General features: G+C 37.2%; 1 protein-coding gene across 1 annotated transcript in view; it reads right to left on the bottom strand.

Moving 5' to 3' along the window:
- The window catches only part of LOC309799254 (uncharacterized protein), a gene marked incomplete at its 5' end in the record, with an annotated part of 59,460 nt that overhangs the window by 22,722 nt on the left and 21,860 nt on the right, over nt 1–14,878 (bottom strand). Inside the window, one exon of the mRNA XM_082612228.1 lies at nt 432–558. Within this exon, the coding sequence (XP_082468354.1) occupies nt 490–558 (69 nt within the window). The 3' untranslated portion in view covers nt 432–489. The remainder of the gene's footprint in view (nt 1–431; nt 559–14,878) is intronic.

The raw sequence follows: 14,878 nt of genomic DNA on the forward strand, positions 1-14,878 counted from the left end.
AACTAAGCTGATTTCCTCACACTGACTGGGGCTTTGCTCACTTAGAAGACTTGATGCTTAATTTTGATAAGCAACTAGAAGACCATGGAGACAACCTATAAAAATGATTTGTCTTGGGAGAAAATACTAAAAAGGGTTAATGTGCTGTTCCACATGTCTAACCTCCTGGGATTAAACCACAGGCACCAAGATCACCAAGTGTACGTGGCAACAATGAGCTAAAAATGAAAAAAAAAAAGCATCATACTGTTATTGTATTCGTCTTCCCCCAAGGCACTCTCTGATAAACACCACAACCTCTAAGGGAATTGAGACCAACTTCCTTGTGAGGTAGGTTATATATGCATCTTTTTCCAAGAAGTTAAATCATATCCAGCTATCAGCACACCTTACTTAAGGTGATTGTAATGTATGAGATTAAATGTTCCTACCTGATTGGAAACCTTCTTGTCCTCAATTCATTGGCTATACTGGATTATTTTTCTTGGGTCAGACCTTCAGACTTCTACCAGAAATCGTTCCTTTGGGGAAACAAGGCCTTCCCAGAAACTCAGGAAACTGAAATGGAGACAGCAAGAGAGAAAGGAAATTATTTGGACATATAGACCTCAATTGTTTGGTTTTAAGTAAACGTCCAAGCAAACATCTTCTAAATGGTATAATAACTTCAGGGAAATTCACGGTTTCTAAGTTTGTGTACTCATGAACTAAACATATTATAAGAGTACAGGTTGCATTTTGTGTCTTCAACTCAAGCAAAGACTTCAAAAAAGGCCCAGTTATCCTTTGTTCATTAAGATACAAAGAGAGGGCAAAAAGGGCAAGTTTCTAAGTCTTTTTCTTTAAAATTTACTTCCTTTCTTCAGTCTTTATCAAGATCTTCAGGAAATTAACTTTACTAAAGTTAATTATTCATAAAATAAACATAGGAACCTGCAGAAGACTATTTCACAGAGACCTGTAATGTACAATATCCATTGCATACATGCACCATGAGCTTGTCTTTTCAAGCACTGGCATACACAAAACTCTGTGTGTGTGTGTGTGTGTGTGTGTGCACATGTGTGTCTTTTTTGTGATGGAGCCATAGGGAGAAAATAAAGCTATTGGCTGCAATTCAGTGATGTAGAAAGATTTAAGGGTAAAGGAAAAGGCTACATCAAGTGAAGCAATAAAGTCATGAGGTTGTGCCTCCATAATAATAACAATAGCAGTCTTCTGTAACCAAGGGAGCAGGCTCCTCAAATTATAGTCACACCTGTTAGACCATCTGCCCATAAATTTCACACTATCATTAATGGAAAACAAATGGCACTGTCTCTCCTTCCCTTTATCCATTGGCTATTCTCATATAAATTATTTTTCTCTTCAAGGTCATGCTCTTTCCTATCTGTTTAAAAATATTAGGATTTAGGAGGAGTGATACAAATGTGCCATGCCTTGGTACTTGTACCAGTGATGGCTCTGTAAGGAGCACCGGATTGGTAGGAGGCTATAAATTGAATTCCCCTAGAAGCAGAACCTGAGGCAATAATTTGAATGCAAACTGTTCATCTGGGAGGTGCTTCCAGAAAACTCAGAAGTGGAGTGGGAATTGAGAATGGAGGCATGGAAGGAAGCCAAAAGAGGTGCATTGCTGAATAAATTACTCCTGTAGGGAACTGCTGCCAGTACTTCAGGGGAGTTCTGTGAAACTCTACAGAACATGTCTCAGAGTTATCCCAAGAATCGGTGAGAAACTTGAAGTATTTATCTTCCAGTCCCCTCTGTCCTTGGTTGAAAGCTACACCCAGATACATTAAGTCCTGTACACTTCTGGCCTGCCCTAAGGTGGATAATTGCAGGTGGTAGCATGATTCTATCAGCATATACTGGAATGATGAGTGCTGGGGAGATATGAGTGGATCAATGAAACCATCTAATACAGTTGGGGCAGAATATATTAATTATTGGCTTGCAAGTCCAAATGGATAACCTTAAATTCCTGGGTTAATGGTTTTACTTTGCGGTATTTAAACATGATGTATGAGTAAAAATTCTTCTATTAAATCAAGTTGAAGATCCTAAGTCCCTAATCTTCTGGAAAACTGTGGGTATCTTTTAACAGATTTTTGAAAAGTAACATGATTAAGATTTCAAATTGACCATTCATTCATTCATTCATTCCCTCATTCAATAAACATTTATTGAACACCTAAAGTATGCCATGGGTTAAACTAGGCACCAGTGTTATTGTTACTAAAATCATTATCGTGCCACCTAGAATTCAATGTATTGTGACACTCAAACAAGAAAATCCATAGTTACCGTAAAAATTATTACAGAATGCTATAGGAAGACACGGTAAGACCTTAATGCATGCTGTGGAGAGTAGTATATGGGGGATATCAGTAGGGCTTCCTGTAGAAGGCAATTGAAATGGATATGTAACATGAAGGAAGGGTGAATTTTTGAGGAAAAGAGAAGATAAATTCATGTTTGCCAGAAAATGAATGGTTAAGGATCAGTCCAGAAAGGAGTTCCATTCATAATCAGTATAAGAAATGCTCACTGGGGCTTCCCTGGTGGTGCAGTGGTTGAGGGTCCGCCTGCCGATGCAGGGGACACGGGTTCGTGCCCCGGTCTGGGAAGATCCCACATGCCACAGAGCGGCTGGGCCTGTGAGCCATGGCTGCTGAGCCTGCACATCCGGAGCCTGTGCTCCGCAACGGGAGAGGCCACAACAGGGAGAGGCCTGCGTACCGCAAAAAAAAAAAAAAAAAGAAAGAAATGTTCACTGCAGTGTAAGAAAAGAAGACAATGGAGAGGGTGCTAGAAGCCAGACCTTGAATGGTCCATGTATGTATAGTAAGTGCTATGGTCTAGTCTTTGTGTTCCCCTCCAAATTTATACGTTGAAATCTTAATTTCCGGAGGTGATAGTATTAGTAGGAGGGGCCTTTGGGAAATGATTACGGTATTAGTGCTCTTACAAAAGAGACTCGCAGAGCTCCTGAAGCTCTTCTGCCATGTGAGGTTGCAATGAGAAGTCTGGAACTCAAAAGAGGGCCCTCATCTGACCATACTGGCACCCTATTCTTGCACTTGCAGCCTCCAGAACTGTGAGAAAAAAATGCCTGTTGTTTATGAGCCACCCAACCTGCAATATAATCTTACAGCAGCCCAAAAGGACAAAGAGAGTTTGGATGTGAGATTTTACTCCAAGAAAGATGGGAATCCACTGAAGGATTTTAACTGGTAACTTAGAAGAGAGACAAGTTTCATAACACAATCAGGTATTTTTATAAGAAACATTTGTTTCATTTTCAGAACGATCACTCTGGAAATACTGTGACTAGATTTTTGGAGAAGGGTGACGGCAGTCCCGGATATAGAAAGATGAGTTAGTAGTCCATTAATGTAAGTCAAACAAGAAAGTGGAGATAAAAGTGTGAATTTGTGGCTGAGTGTTCTTTTCTGTTAGCACTTGAAAAATGTTATGTCAATGCTTCTGACTCCAGAGTTTTAGACAAGAAATATGCTGTCATTGGAATTGGTGTTTCTCAATAAGTGATGCATTGTTTTTGCCTGTCCACTTGCGAGATTTTTTTTGTCTCTACTTTTCAGAAGTTTAATTATGATGCGTCTTGGCAAGGATATCTTTGCGTTTTTCCTCTTTGGGTTTGTTCAGATTCTTGAATTTGTGTTTATGTCTTCTAAAAAACTGGGAACTTTTTAGTCATGATTTCTTTGAATACTTTGTCAGTCCTACTTGCTCTCTTTTTTCATTCTGGAACTTTGATGATATTAATGTTAGTGCTTTTGTTACTGTTTACACGTTCTTGAGATCCTGTTCTTTCTCCCATCTTTACCCCTCAGTCTATTTTTCTCTGTACATATGGTACATTGTACTGATCTCTTCTAAGTTCATGATTCTATGCTTTGTAATCTCCACTCTACTCTTGAGCAAAGACTTTTCATTGTTGTATTTTTCAGTTCTACTGTTCTCATTTGTTTTTATTGTTATAACTTCTAGTTTTTTGTTTACATTTTCTATTTTTCCCATTTCTGTCAAGGAACGCATAATTGCTAACTGAAGCATTTAAGTGACAGCTTATTTAAAATCCTTGTCTGATCATATCAATAGATGTTTTATCTCAGTGTTGGTGTATGTTTATTGTCTTTTCTCATTTATTCTGTGATTTCCTGGTTCTTGGTGTCATGAGTATTTTTCAATTGTATTCTAAACATTGTGAGTTATTATATGACTCTGTATCCCATTTAATTTTGTTATTACTTTTTAGAAGGAAGTCATCCTATTTGAGGCGTAGTATGAGGACTGGGGAGTGACGTACAAATTTCCATTGGGCCCTACTGACAATACCCCAGCAAAAGTGGGCACTTATATTGTCTCACTGCAGACAGATCAAGTAGAAGTTCAGCTAGCCTATGGCCCTTCTGACACCTTCCCCCCAAAAGTGGGAACATTAATATCATTGTGTTGCCTTTTAGTAGGAGTGGAAGTTCATCTCCACAGTAGATTTCTTGACACCAGGGGAGGGGAGAAGTGAACTGTTTGCTGTCCTTCCTCCCGCTTCATTCCTTCTTGTTGATGCCGGGTGTGGGTAGAGGGTCAGCTACCTGCTGGCCCCACTGACACCAGGGTAAGAGGAAGAGAAGTGCCAACTAGCCCTGCTTGTGCCATCTCATTCTGTCTTACTGCCTCAGGATGGTTATGGGGATTCAGCACCCCAGTGGGTCTCACTGACATCATGTGTTGGGGGTTAGTGGGGTGCCTACTCCCTCCAATCTGTAACACCCTATTCTTATTGATGTCAGGGAGAGATGGAGGCTAAGTCCCACCAGTGGACCCCACGACTGTGTGAGGGCAGCCCAGTGTTAACTAGCCTGTCAGGCACCACCTTTTAAAGTCTGTTTGCTCATGGAAAGGGTTGGAGGCTCAGCTCACCACTGGACCACACTGAAACAACCCTGGTGGGGAATCAGAGCGCTGGCTCTTCTGGAGGGCAGGAGTGGGGTGGTGTGGAAGATCAAATCCTACCTTGGCCCAACTGAAACAACAGGACATAGGGGATGGGTGCAATATTCCACTGGCACTTGGCTCGAGTAGTGTGTATATTCCACTGGCACTTGGCTCGAGTGGTGTGTATATTATTGCCCAAATGGTCTTCTGTCTTTAGCAACCCCTTTCCTCATACTTTGGCTAGGGGGAACAGGGTTTTGTAGGGGTTTTTTTGAAGCTTTTTTGTCTGTTGTTCTGTTGGTGGTTATTGATTGGGGGTCCTGTAATACCCTCTCCAGGATGTATGGGAAGCAACAGGAAATACAGGGGACTCATCACCATGTCATTCCTCAAGTCCCAAAGTCCTTAGTTAAGTCTGCCTTCTCATTTCCACCTTTCAGCGTCTTCCTATGTTTGTTTGTTGTTATGTTCAGGGTTTTAGTTTTAAGTGGGAGAACCTGGGAGAAATGGGCTACTTCATCTTCTTGGAAGCAGAGGTCTGGAGGCCTTTTGATGTTAAAAAGTACTGCTGACTGTAAATTAAAATTTGATGATATACACCTTGCACTTTAAGAATTATTTTGCTAGATGATGTGGCTTCCCAAAGTTGCTACAATTTGATTTTCATACTTCTAAAAGCCAAGTGTTTTGCTGGAGTTGAAATTTAAAGATAAGCAAGAGATGAGGCTATGATGATCTATGTGGTAACAGATTAAAGTTGGAAACATCAATATACATTCATGTTTAGCTTAATATTGCTTCATATTACCTTAATACACATGGTCATGTAGAGAGATACTTACAGATATGTGCATATACATGGGTAATGTACACACATATTATCTCTTTGCTCTGTCAGCTGAGAAGATCTAGAAGCAATGACATCTGAGCAGCAATTAGCGCACCCCACACCCAGATCCTGCTGTCTAATACCGTTCTCCACTAAAAAGACCTAGTTATCCTTGAAGAAATAGCTGATTCTAGGACTGGGGCAGTAAATATACAAGATTTATATGCAAGACCATCTTATAGTGTCAGAAAGCAAGGAAGTTCCAAAAAAATATATAGGATGGGGATACCTCAGAGTGGCACAGGAGCCAACTGAAAAGAGTTCACAAGGGTCAGGACTAGAGCAATTTGAGGAACAAAGTAACTAAAGTAGAATTCGATTATAACCCAAAGTATAAAATAAAAATCCATGAGTTCTTCTGATATAAATAAATAATTGGATACATAAACGCAGGAGAATAGATAAATCTCCAGTGCAAAGGAATTCCAAATAGTTTATGTAGTACTCCATCTTAAGCATAACTCCCTATTCCTTAGTTGTGGGCTGAGCATATTGACTTCCTTCCAAAAAAGTACAGTATGAAAAAGGGAAAACAGTAATCTTACTATGGAGAAACCTGAAAAACACTACCTCAGTCTGGTGATCAAGGTCCACCTCAGCATTCATAATGCATATTGATACTTTGTACACTTGATGTGATCTGACAAAATAACCCTTCTACTCTGTGGTCTTCCTCCCCAAAACACATAATCCCAATATTATCATGAAAAATGCATCAAACAAATTCTAGTAGTAGGCATCCTACAAAAACCTAAGTACTCAAAATTGTCAAGGTCATCCAAGGAAAATCTGAGAAGCTATCAAACCCAAGAGGAGCCTAAGGAAACACGGCAACTAAATGTAATGTGATGCTTTGGATGAAATCCTGGAATAGAAAAAGGACATTAGGTAAAAACTAAGGAACTGGACTAATGTATGGGCTATAGTAAATGATAATGTATCAATATTTGTTAATTGATTGTAACAACGTAACATACTAATGTAAGTGGATCATCATAGAGGGAAATGGGTCTAGTGTATATGGAAACACTTTACACTATCTTCTCAATTTTTCTGTAAAATTAAAACACTTCTAAAAAGTAAAGTCTATAAAAACGGCTGTGTTTTCTTGTTTTATGATTATGTGCCTGTATTTCCTAATAAATATGTAAATTTGCTTTACCTTCCTTGATACTGATATTACAGAAAATACTAAGTAACTCTGAAAGAATTTGTAACTCCAATTCAACAAGCAATAATTCTTGGTATTAACTTTTTGGAAGAACCCACTGAATAAATCAAAGCAAGTTGTCTTTAAAGGCTGAATTTCTTTTCAGTGTTTAATCTTTTATATGATTAATGCATACCACAAGCATGATTCTCTTTCAAAGGGCAGAAAATGTTGATTGTAGGCAATGACTAAAGTACAGTGAAATATTAATGCCTGATGCTATAACAACTTTAATGTATTTTATGTTTTCAAAATGATGAATTGTTTTTTCAGTTAATAAAGTATTCACTCTTATACATTTCCTACCCACCTTTTCCCAAAACACCCACAAGGAAATGATACTATCATCTGATATTAGGTTCATCAATTTAAATTGGAGTTTTTGGTAGCTGTGGTTGCCAATGGTACTGGAATGTGTGATACATTTACAGATCCTATCCATGGCAAAATCTGATCTTCACAAGGTAAATCACAGTAGGTGCCTAAAGCCAAATGACATATAGCTTCGTAGCTAGATTACCAAGCATTTTACTTAGAGGCACAATAGGATGTAGAAAAGGCCATTTCTCTTTCTGTCTTTTTCTGCTCAAAGATCACTCACCATCTTCCTTTTTATCAGCCATTTCAGAAGTTTTCCACAAATTTAGACTATATAATGTCACTTAATGTGAATGTAGCTCAACATTCTGTTTTAGTACAGCTAATCTCACATTATTTTATTGGTGCTAAATATGTTAATCATCAGCAAATTTTTGTACTTAACTTTTTTCTTTGATGTGGACCACTTTTTAAAGTCTTTGTTGAATTTGTTACAATACTGCTTCTGTTTTGTTTTGGTTTTTTGGCTGTGAGGCATGTGGGACCATAGCTCCCCGACTAGAGATTGAACCCACACCCACTGCATTGGAAGGCGAAGTCTTAACCACTGGACCGCCAGGGAAGTCCCTGTACTTAACTTTTAAAAATAATTAAAATAAGCTATTCAACACATTTCCCCTTAAAAAAAAAAAGTAGCTCTCCTTAGGCTGGCCCTGGGCACATACGTGACTTTGCTATTTTTTCCATGGACTATTTTCTTATCTGTTCAACTGTGTCACATCTGTTCTACCTTCTCAAAAAGAAACATTTAAAAATTCATCTACGCACGCATGCATTCACTCATTTATTAAATAAATCTATTGAACACCTACATACAGCACAGAAAAAAAGGCAGAAAACTAATCTGGGTTTCACAGAAAGTAATGAACTCAGTTACAATTTTTGGTGAACACAGGTTTTACTCAATCTACTGGAAATTACATTTCATTATGGGGACTCACAGACTCAAGGAAAATCAAGACCTAAATAATAATAAAGTAATAAAAGCACTATCCATTTACTGAGTGCCTGCTTGTACCTGACTCGGAAACTCTAAAATCATTACGGATGTTTTGAGGATTGTCTGATATAATTGTAATCTCCATTTTACAGATGAAAATAACAAGGTTAAGAGATATTAGGTTACTTGCCTAAAGTGAGGTGGCCCAGAAACTACAGAACTGGAAATTGAACCTTAGACTTCATAATGCCAAAGTCTGTGCTTTTAATCACAATGTATGTGTGTGTGTGTGTGTATGAGAGAGAGAGAGAGAGCGAGCGAGCGAGCGAGCGAGAGAGAGAGAGAGAGAGAGAGAGAGAATGTGTTTAATAGAGAACTTCTGAGAAATGGCAAGAAAACTGCCAGGTATCCATAAAACAATAATTTAGGAGATTCCTACTATACAAGTAATTGTTAATCATATGGCTGAACTAAGGATCTCTCACTTTTGAACCAAGAAATCAAAAGCTTCCAGAAGTTGAGTCTAAATTTTACACTTACATAAGATACTTCATACAGAATGCTAAAGTATAATAACTAAAGAGCTCTGAAAATACTGGAATCATTCATATTAGTATGATTTTATAATGTGGATAATAGAGGATTTAAGAAATTGGCAGAGGCAACTGCAGACTCATTTGTTATCATTTCTGTGAATAAAATGAGAAAAACGAAAAAAGAATGGCTGGCAATTTTAGGTAGTTTGCTTAATCTCCATACTAGGAAAGACTAAGCAAAAAAAAAAAAAAAATTCTAAAAATCTTATTTTTTGAAAGTACCTACAAGTGTATATGGTCTTTTTATACAAAATAACTTGGAATTATGAACTGTCAAATGAGTCTAATCTCCCCTGATGATAAAATTGCTGACTTTATTTGAAACTATGAAATGAAAAATGAGGTAATAATCAGAAATTCTTAAGAAAAGGAGTAGAAAAAACAAAATTATAAGAGTTATGTTAAAAAATATTTTGAAACAAACATAAAATCCCCATTACTGGTACAGAGCTTTTAAAACCTTATTTTGGTTTTAAGTTTTAATAAATATTTATATGTTTACATAATTACTGTCATAAGGAAGACACAATTTTAGGTCAGCTTTCTTCATTCTTTCTTTATTAAGCATTATTCTATTTTGCTCCATCATCCTGTAATTATAATATAGTAACTGTGTAGCTTTCTACTAAGTGGATATAATTTCCTTAACTATTTTCCTATTGTTAACAATTAAAGGTGTTTCCAATTTTTTGTTATTACAAATGACATGACAATGAGCATCTTTATATAATAATTTTGGGGATTATAAATTATTTGTTGCCATAAGCTTCCAGAATTAGAATTAATGTGTAAAAACCTATTAACATTTTTATCTTGCTAGACATTGCCAAATTACTTGTCTAAAGATGGAACCAAATTATATTGCAAAAATCTTTGCCAACAGAAGACATTATATATAATTTTTGATTTTGCTAAATTAGTAAGTTGGAAACCTATGTTCCATTTCTTTGAATTCTTTGATAACAGAGTGCTGCTGGAGGCTGGGAGGGCAGTCATGTCTGTGAAGGCTCCCCAGAGTTGGAGCGGGGAAGTGGAAAAAGGTAAAAAAAAATACTAATTGTATTTTCCCTCGATTGTTATCTCTCACTCTTTTCTGACTCTGTGTAACTTATATCCAGGTAGCTGGAGAAAAATCATGTGGCAGGGCAAATTGGTATTCCAATAAATTAATAATCACCAGCTTCAAATGGATTTTCAAGACTGGAAATATTGCTGTGACTTACAGTACGTTCTTTCTAATTCTCCTTAAGGACTATTTTTTGAGAAGCTTTACCTGCCCTCCTCAAATGTCCCTCCATCCTCTCTACTTCCTTCACTCTGAGCTGGTGAGGTGCTTCATAGCTCATTAAGAACTCAGAAGTCAGTAAATAGTCCACTGCCAAATCCATTAATTCATTAGCATTTGCGTTGCTCTTTGTATTCCCTTTTACTACAGGAGTGAAAGTTAAAAGGCCATGTGCACTACAGACAGCATTTCGTTTTCCCTCATCTTCTCAAGTACTTCACAGCACTGCGTTTTCTACAACCCAGCTACTCCTTACGAATGATTCTTGCCAAAATTCAACCTCATTCTAGACTAGTAACTCCAACTTAAAATGTTAAAAACTATACGTGTAACATGAAAGCCTCCCTCCTCCCCTAATCCCTGCATATCTTCTTTAGCCAATTCCTGTCTGAACTTTTCAAAATTGTTATCTTCATATATTGTTTCCCTGTCCTCACGTCCCATTTACTCTATAATTTACATCCATCTGACTTCTCTCACCGTAAGCTCTTTGCCCACTCTCCTGAAATTTTACTTATGACGGTCACCAGCGACCTCCATGTCAGTATAGCCAATGAATAGTTTTTGTCCTAATTCTAGGCTCTTTCCTTCTTTAAAAAAGAAAAAGAATAAGAAAAACTAAAACCGTTTTTTTTCTTCTATGCTTTTACACTCTCATCATCTTCTGTCTTGGTATATTTTACTGGCTTTCTGTATTTAATCTGATTTCTAATATTCTATTAGTTTCCTTTATCTTCAGTGGAATAAACCAGTATATGAAGGATTATTCTCAACAGTTAGTTCTCATAATAACAGTACTAGGAGCAGCAGTCAATACTCTATAAAGCTTACCATGTGCCAGACACTATTCTAAGACACTGTTTAAATACATATATATACACACACACACATATATATATATGAGGTTTTCCTCCTCATAAGCCTATGAAATAAGCCTATTATTATACCCACGTTACAAATGAGAAAACTGAGGCAATGAGAGGCCAAGGTCACATGATCAGTACTTGGTGAAGCCCCGCCTGAGTTAATGCCGGAACTTTAGAGTAGACAAGTTAAATAATGTCTCACAGATTGGCCTTAAAAGCGAGCAACATTTAATTAATGACTTGTGAAGTATCAGGAAAAAAATGGAACATTTTTAATTGAATGGGAACTACTAAGTCATGTATCAGTAACTAAGATTGACTCTTATTGAATGAAATTATTTTTCATTATTCTTTTGAAAGAAGAATATTCTTGTGTTAGTGTTTTACAGTTTTCTTCCATTCACATATTTATTAATTTATTAGACGCACGTTTCCTACACACCTTCTATGTGCCAGTGTCTGCTGCAAGCCTTGGAAGATTCAGTGGTGAGCAAAAAATTACAAAGTCCTTGCTCTTAAGCAAGTGTCCAGTGGTGGAGGAAGACAGAGTCAACATGTAAATACATTTTGTACAGCGACAGAAATACGACTGGACAGTGGGATGGAGAGGCAGTGAGGAGGCAGGTCTCTTTGGTCAAGATAGTAGTGGTGGCGTTTGAACCGAGACCTTAGTGATCAGAGGGAAATTGGTCTGGGTAGAAGGATTAGCCAATCTAAAGCTGGGAGAGCAAGAACTAGAGCTTGTTGCATCTGAGGGACTGAAAAAGACAACTGTGCCTCGAACCCCATGAAGGTCAGGGAAACATGTAGTAAGTGACCAGAGCACATGGTCCCTGTGAACCTGGCTAAGTAGTTGAAATTTTCATCTCTTTACAATAGACAGCCTTTAGAGATTAGAAGCAGTGCGATAATAGCATCTGATTTGTGCTTTTTAAAAGACTACTTTGACTGTGGAGTGTCCTACAAAAGCAAGCTACTTGTGTCTCTATGAAGTGCAGATAGTAAATTTTAAAAAGCCCAATGAGCTCATAAGCAGTTGGTTTACTAACTGTAATCATTTATCTTAACTAGACTTCATTAATATAAGCTTGGTGACCTTGGGGTCTGGGGACATATTAGATTAGGGAAACCCAACTATTTTCAAATAGTGTGATTTGAAAAATTCTCGAAATTGTTGGGGTTCAGGAAGATTATTTTATTGCTGGGGCTGGATGGGAAGTTTAGAATAAGAAAAGAAAGTATGATGGCTGGCTTCCATCTATTCTCCCTTTCTGTGGGAGAAATGATGGTGGGGTGACTACTTTGCTGTTGACCCAATGCTTAAATTTCAGAGCTAGTTCAATCCAGTAAATATTTGCTGAACAACTATTATATGTTAGGCACCTAGCTGAAACTGGGAATATAAAGAGAATAATTAATAATAAAAGCAGGTATGACTAACAAGAGACAGGCACTGTGCTAATGCTTAACATGCACTATCTCAAGTTACATTAATTTACACACTAACCATATGGGGTAGATGCATTTATTATACCATTTTCCGGGTGAGAAATCTAATCCCTTTAAGGGGCTTAAGTTATTTCTCCAAGGTTACACAGCTAGTTAGGGGCATAGGCAGTATTTGGACTCAGGTCTGGTATCAGCACCAATTCTCTTAGCCATTATGCTCTATAAGGACCTTACTTGAGAAGTTCAGGATTATACATATATGGGTCCAACCAACCCTAAGACCATCTGGCAAAACTGGCTGCTTGAGAAGTCCTGGATTTATGTAAGATGCTCTTGGAATGGAGAAGATCGTGAAGGAGGGTCCCCAAAACACACTCTCTATACTAAGGGGCAACAGAAGAGAGAAAGAATTAGCCTACAGCAGTATGATACTGAGGACCAAGAAACAGTGTTTCTCTCTTTTGTGAATAGTTATTAAATTATTTCTACTTCAAAGTATCAGAAAGAAATCACAGTACTATGGACAGTTTGCGGAGCCACCCTATCTTAGCGTGAATCCTGGCAGGTATAGAGTCCATAGTATGACCGTGGCACCTAAGTGTAGTTAAGTAAGCTTTCATTTTTCTTTAGCCTTAAAGAAAAGTAGCTTTCTGATAGGTATAATTTAGGAAAGTCTTCAAAGAAAATATTTGAAGTCCACTATCTCAGAGAAAAGCAATTTTGCAAAAGATCTATCAGCAAAAGCAAGGCCAAACACACTAATTATTTAGTGAGACTTGTATTGTTATATCATTGCTCATGTTGTTTCTTTATGCATTTACCTGGAAGAAGGTTTTTAATGTTCAACAATTCTCAAAGAGATAAAGACCCACACTGATGTGTCAGAAGGAGCTTTGCCCCGGAATTAGATCAGTTTAGGTTTGGCTACTTACTAGAATTAGGTAACATTCTTAATCTTTCTGAGCCTGTTTCCTATCTGCAAATAGGGATAACACTATCTATTACAGAGGGATGTGGTTAAATTAAATGACACATGTAAATGAAATATATCCTTCCAGACTAACATACCTAGTAAATGTTAAGTGATCTGCAAATATTCTGCTTTCTTGAAATGGATGAAACCTGTTATCATGTTCTTAACCAATGGTCTAAATATCAAGACAATATTTAGTTAAAAGTTATATTTGTTCTTTCACTGTCCATCTGCATTTTAACATATTCTAACATATTCTCCTTGATCAATTGTGTCAATATTAGTAACATTTGTCATTTAAGCTATTACTGTTCATATGTTTAAAATATTTCAGTGTGATATAAGTCATTACTCAAAGGGATGCCTAGCTGGCTTTATCAAAGATTTATTTTAAGTAAAAATAAAAGACACATTTTTCATTTTCACCAAGTTTTATTGAACAGTGTATTCATTAACTGTGTGAACTTTCTGGCCAACCCAATACAGTAGCCAAGACATGGAAACAACCTCACTGTTTTTTTGTGGATAAATGGATGAAGAAAATGGGGTGCATACAACCTACTATTATTCAGCCATGATAAAGAAGGAAATCTGGCTACTTGTGACCACATGGGTGGATTTGGGGGGCATTAAGCTACATGAAATGTCAGACAGAGAAAGATAAATACTTTAGGATCTCATATGTGAAATCTAAAATACTGAACTCATGATAGAAAGGATGGAATGATGGTTGCCAGAGCTGGGGGTTGGAGGTGAGGAAAATGAGTGAAGATGATCAAAAGGTAAAAACTTCTAGTTATAAGATAAGTGAGTAACGGTGATGTCATGTACAGCTTGGTCACTGCAGTTAACAATACCGTATTTTATGTTCGAAAGTTGCTAAGAGAGTAGATCTTGAAAGTTCTCATCACAAAAATAAAATTTGTAATTATGTGAATTAAGGTTAACTAAACTTATCGTGGTCGTCATTTCACACTATATATATATATCAATCATCACATTGTACACCTTGGACAGATACAATATTATATATCAATTCAATCTCAATAAAACTGGAGAAATCTCATTTATATTTTGGCATAAATATATCAAATGGGTTTCCTGACAAGATGAATAATAACTATAGATAAAAGGAAATAAGATGTTGCTGTTGCTGTTGTCTGCTTTTCCGGAGCGCAAGACACTAAAAAGGGGGGAGGGGAGTATGGGCTTGCAAATGCTGCTCCACGGGCCCTAATGCTGTGATACAGACATTTAGTCCAGATCTGAAAGAGAACTTGAGTCATTTCAACCAATCTGCAAAACAGTCGTGTTCAAACGTGAAGAGATG

Source organism: Mesoplodon mirus (genome assembly GCF_964341445.2).
Source record: "Mesoplodon mirus genome assembly, chromosome: 3".
NCBI lineage: Eukaryota > Metazoa > Chordata > Mammalia > Artiodactyla > Ziphiidae > Mesoplodon > Mesoplodon mirus.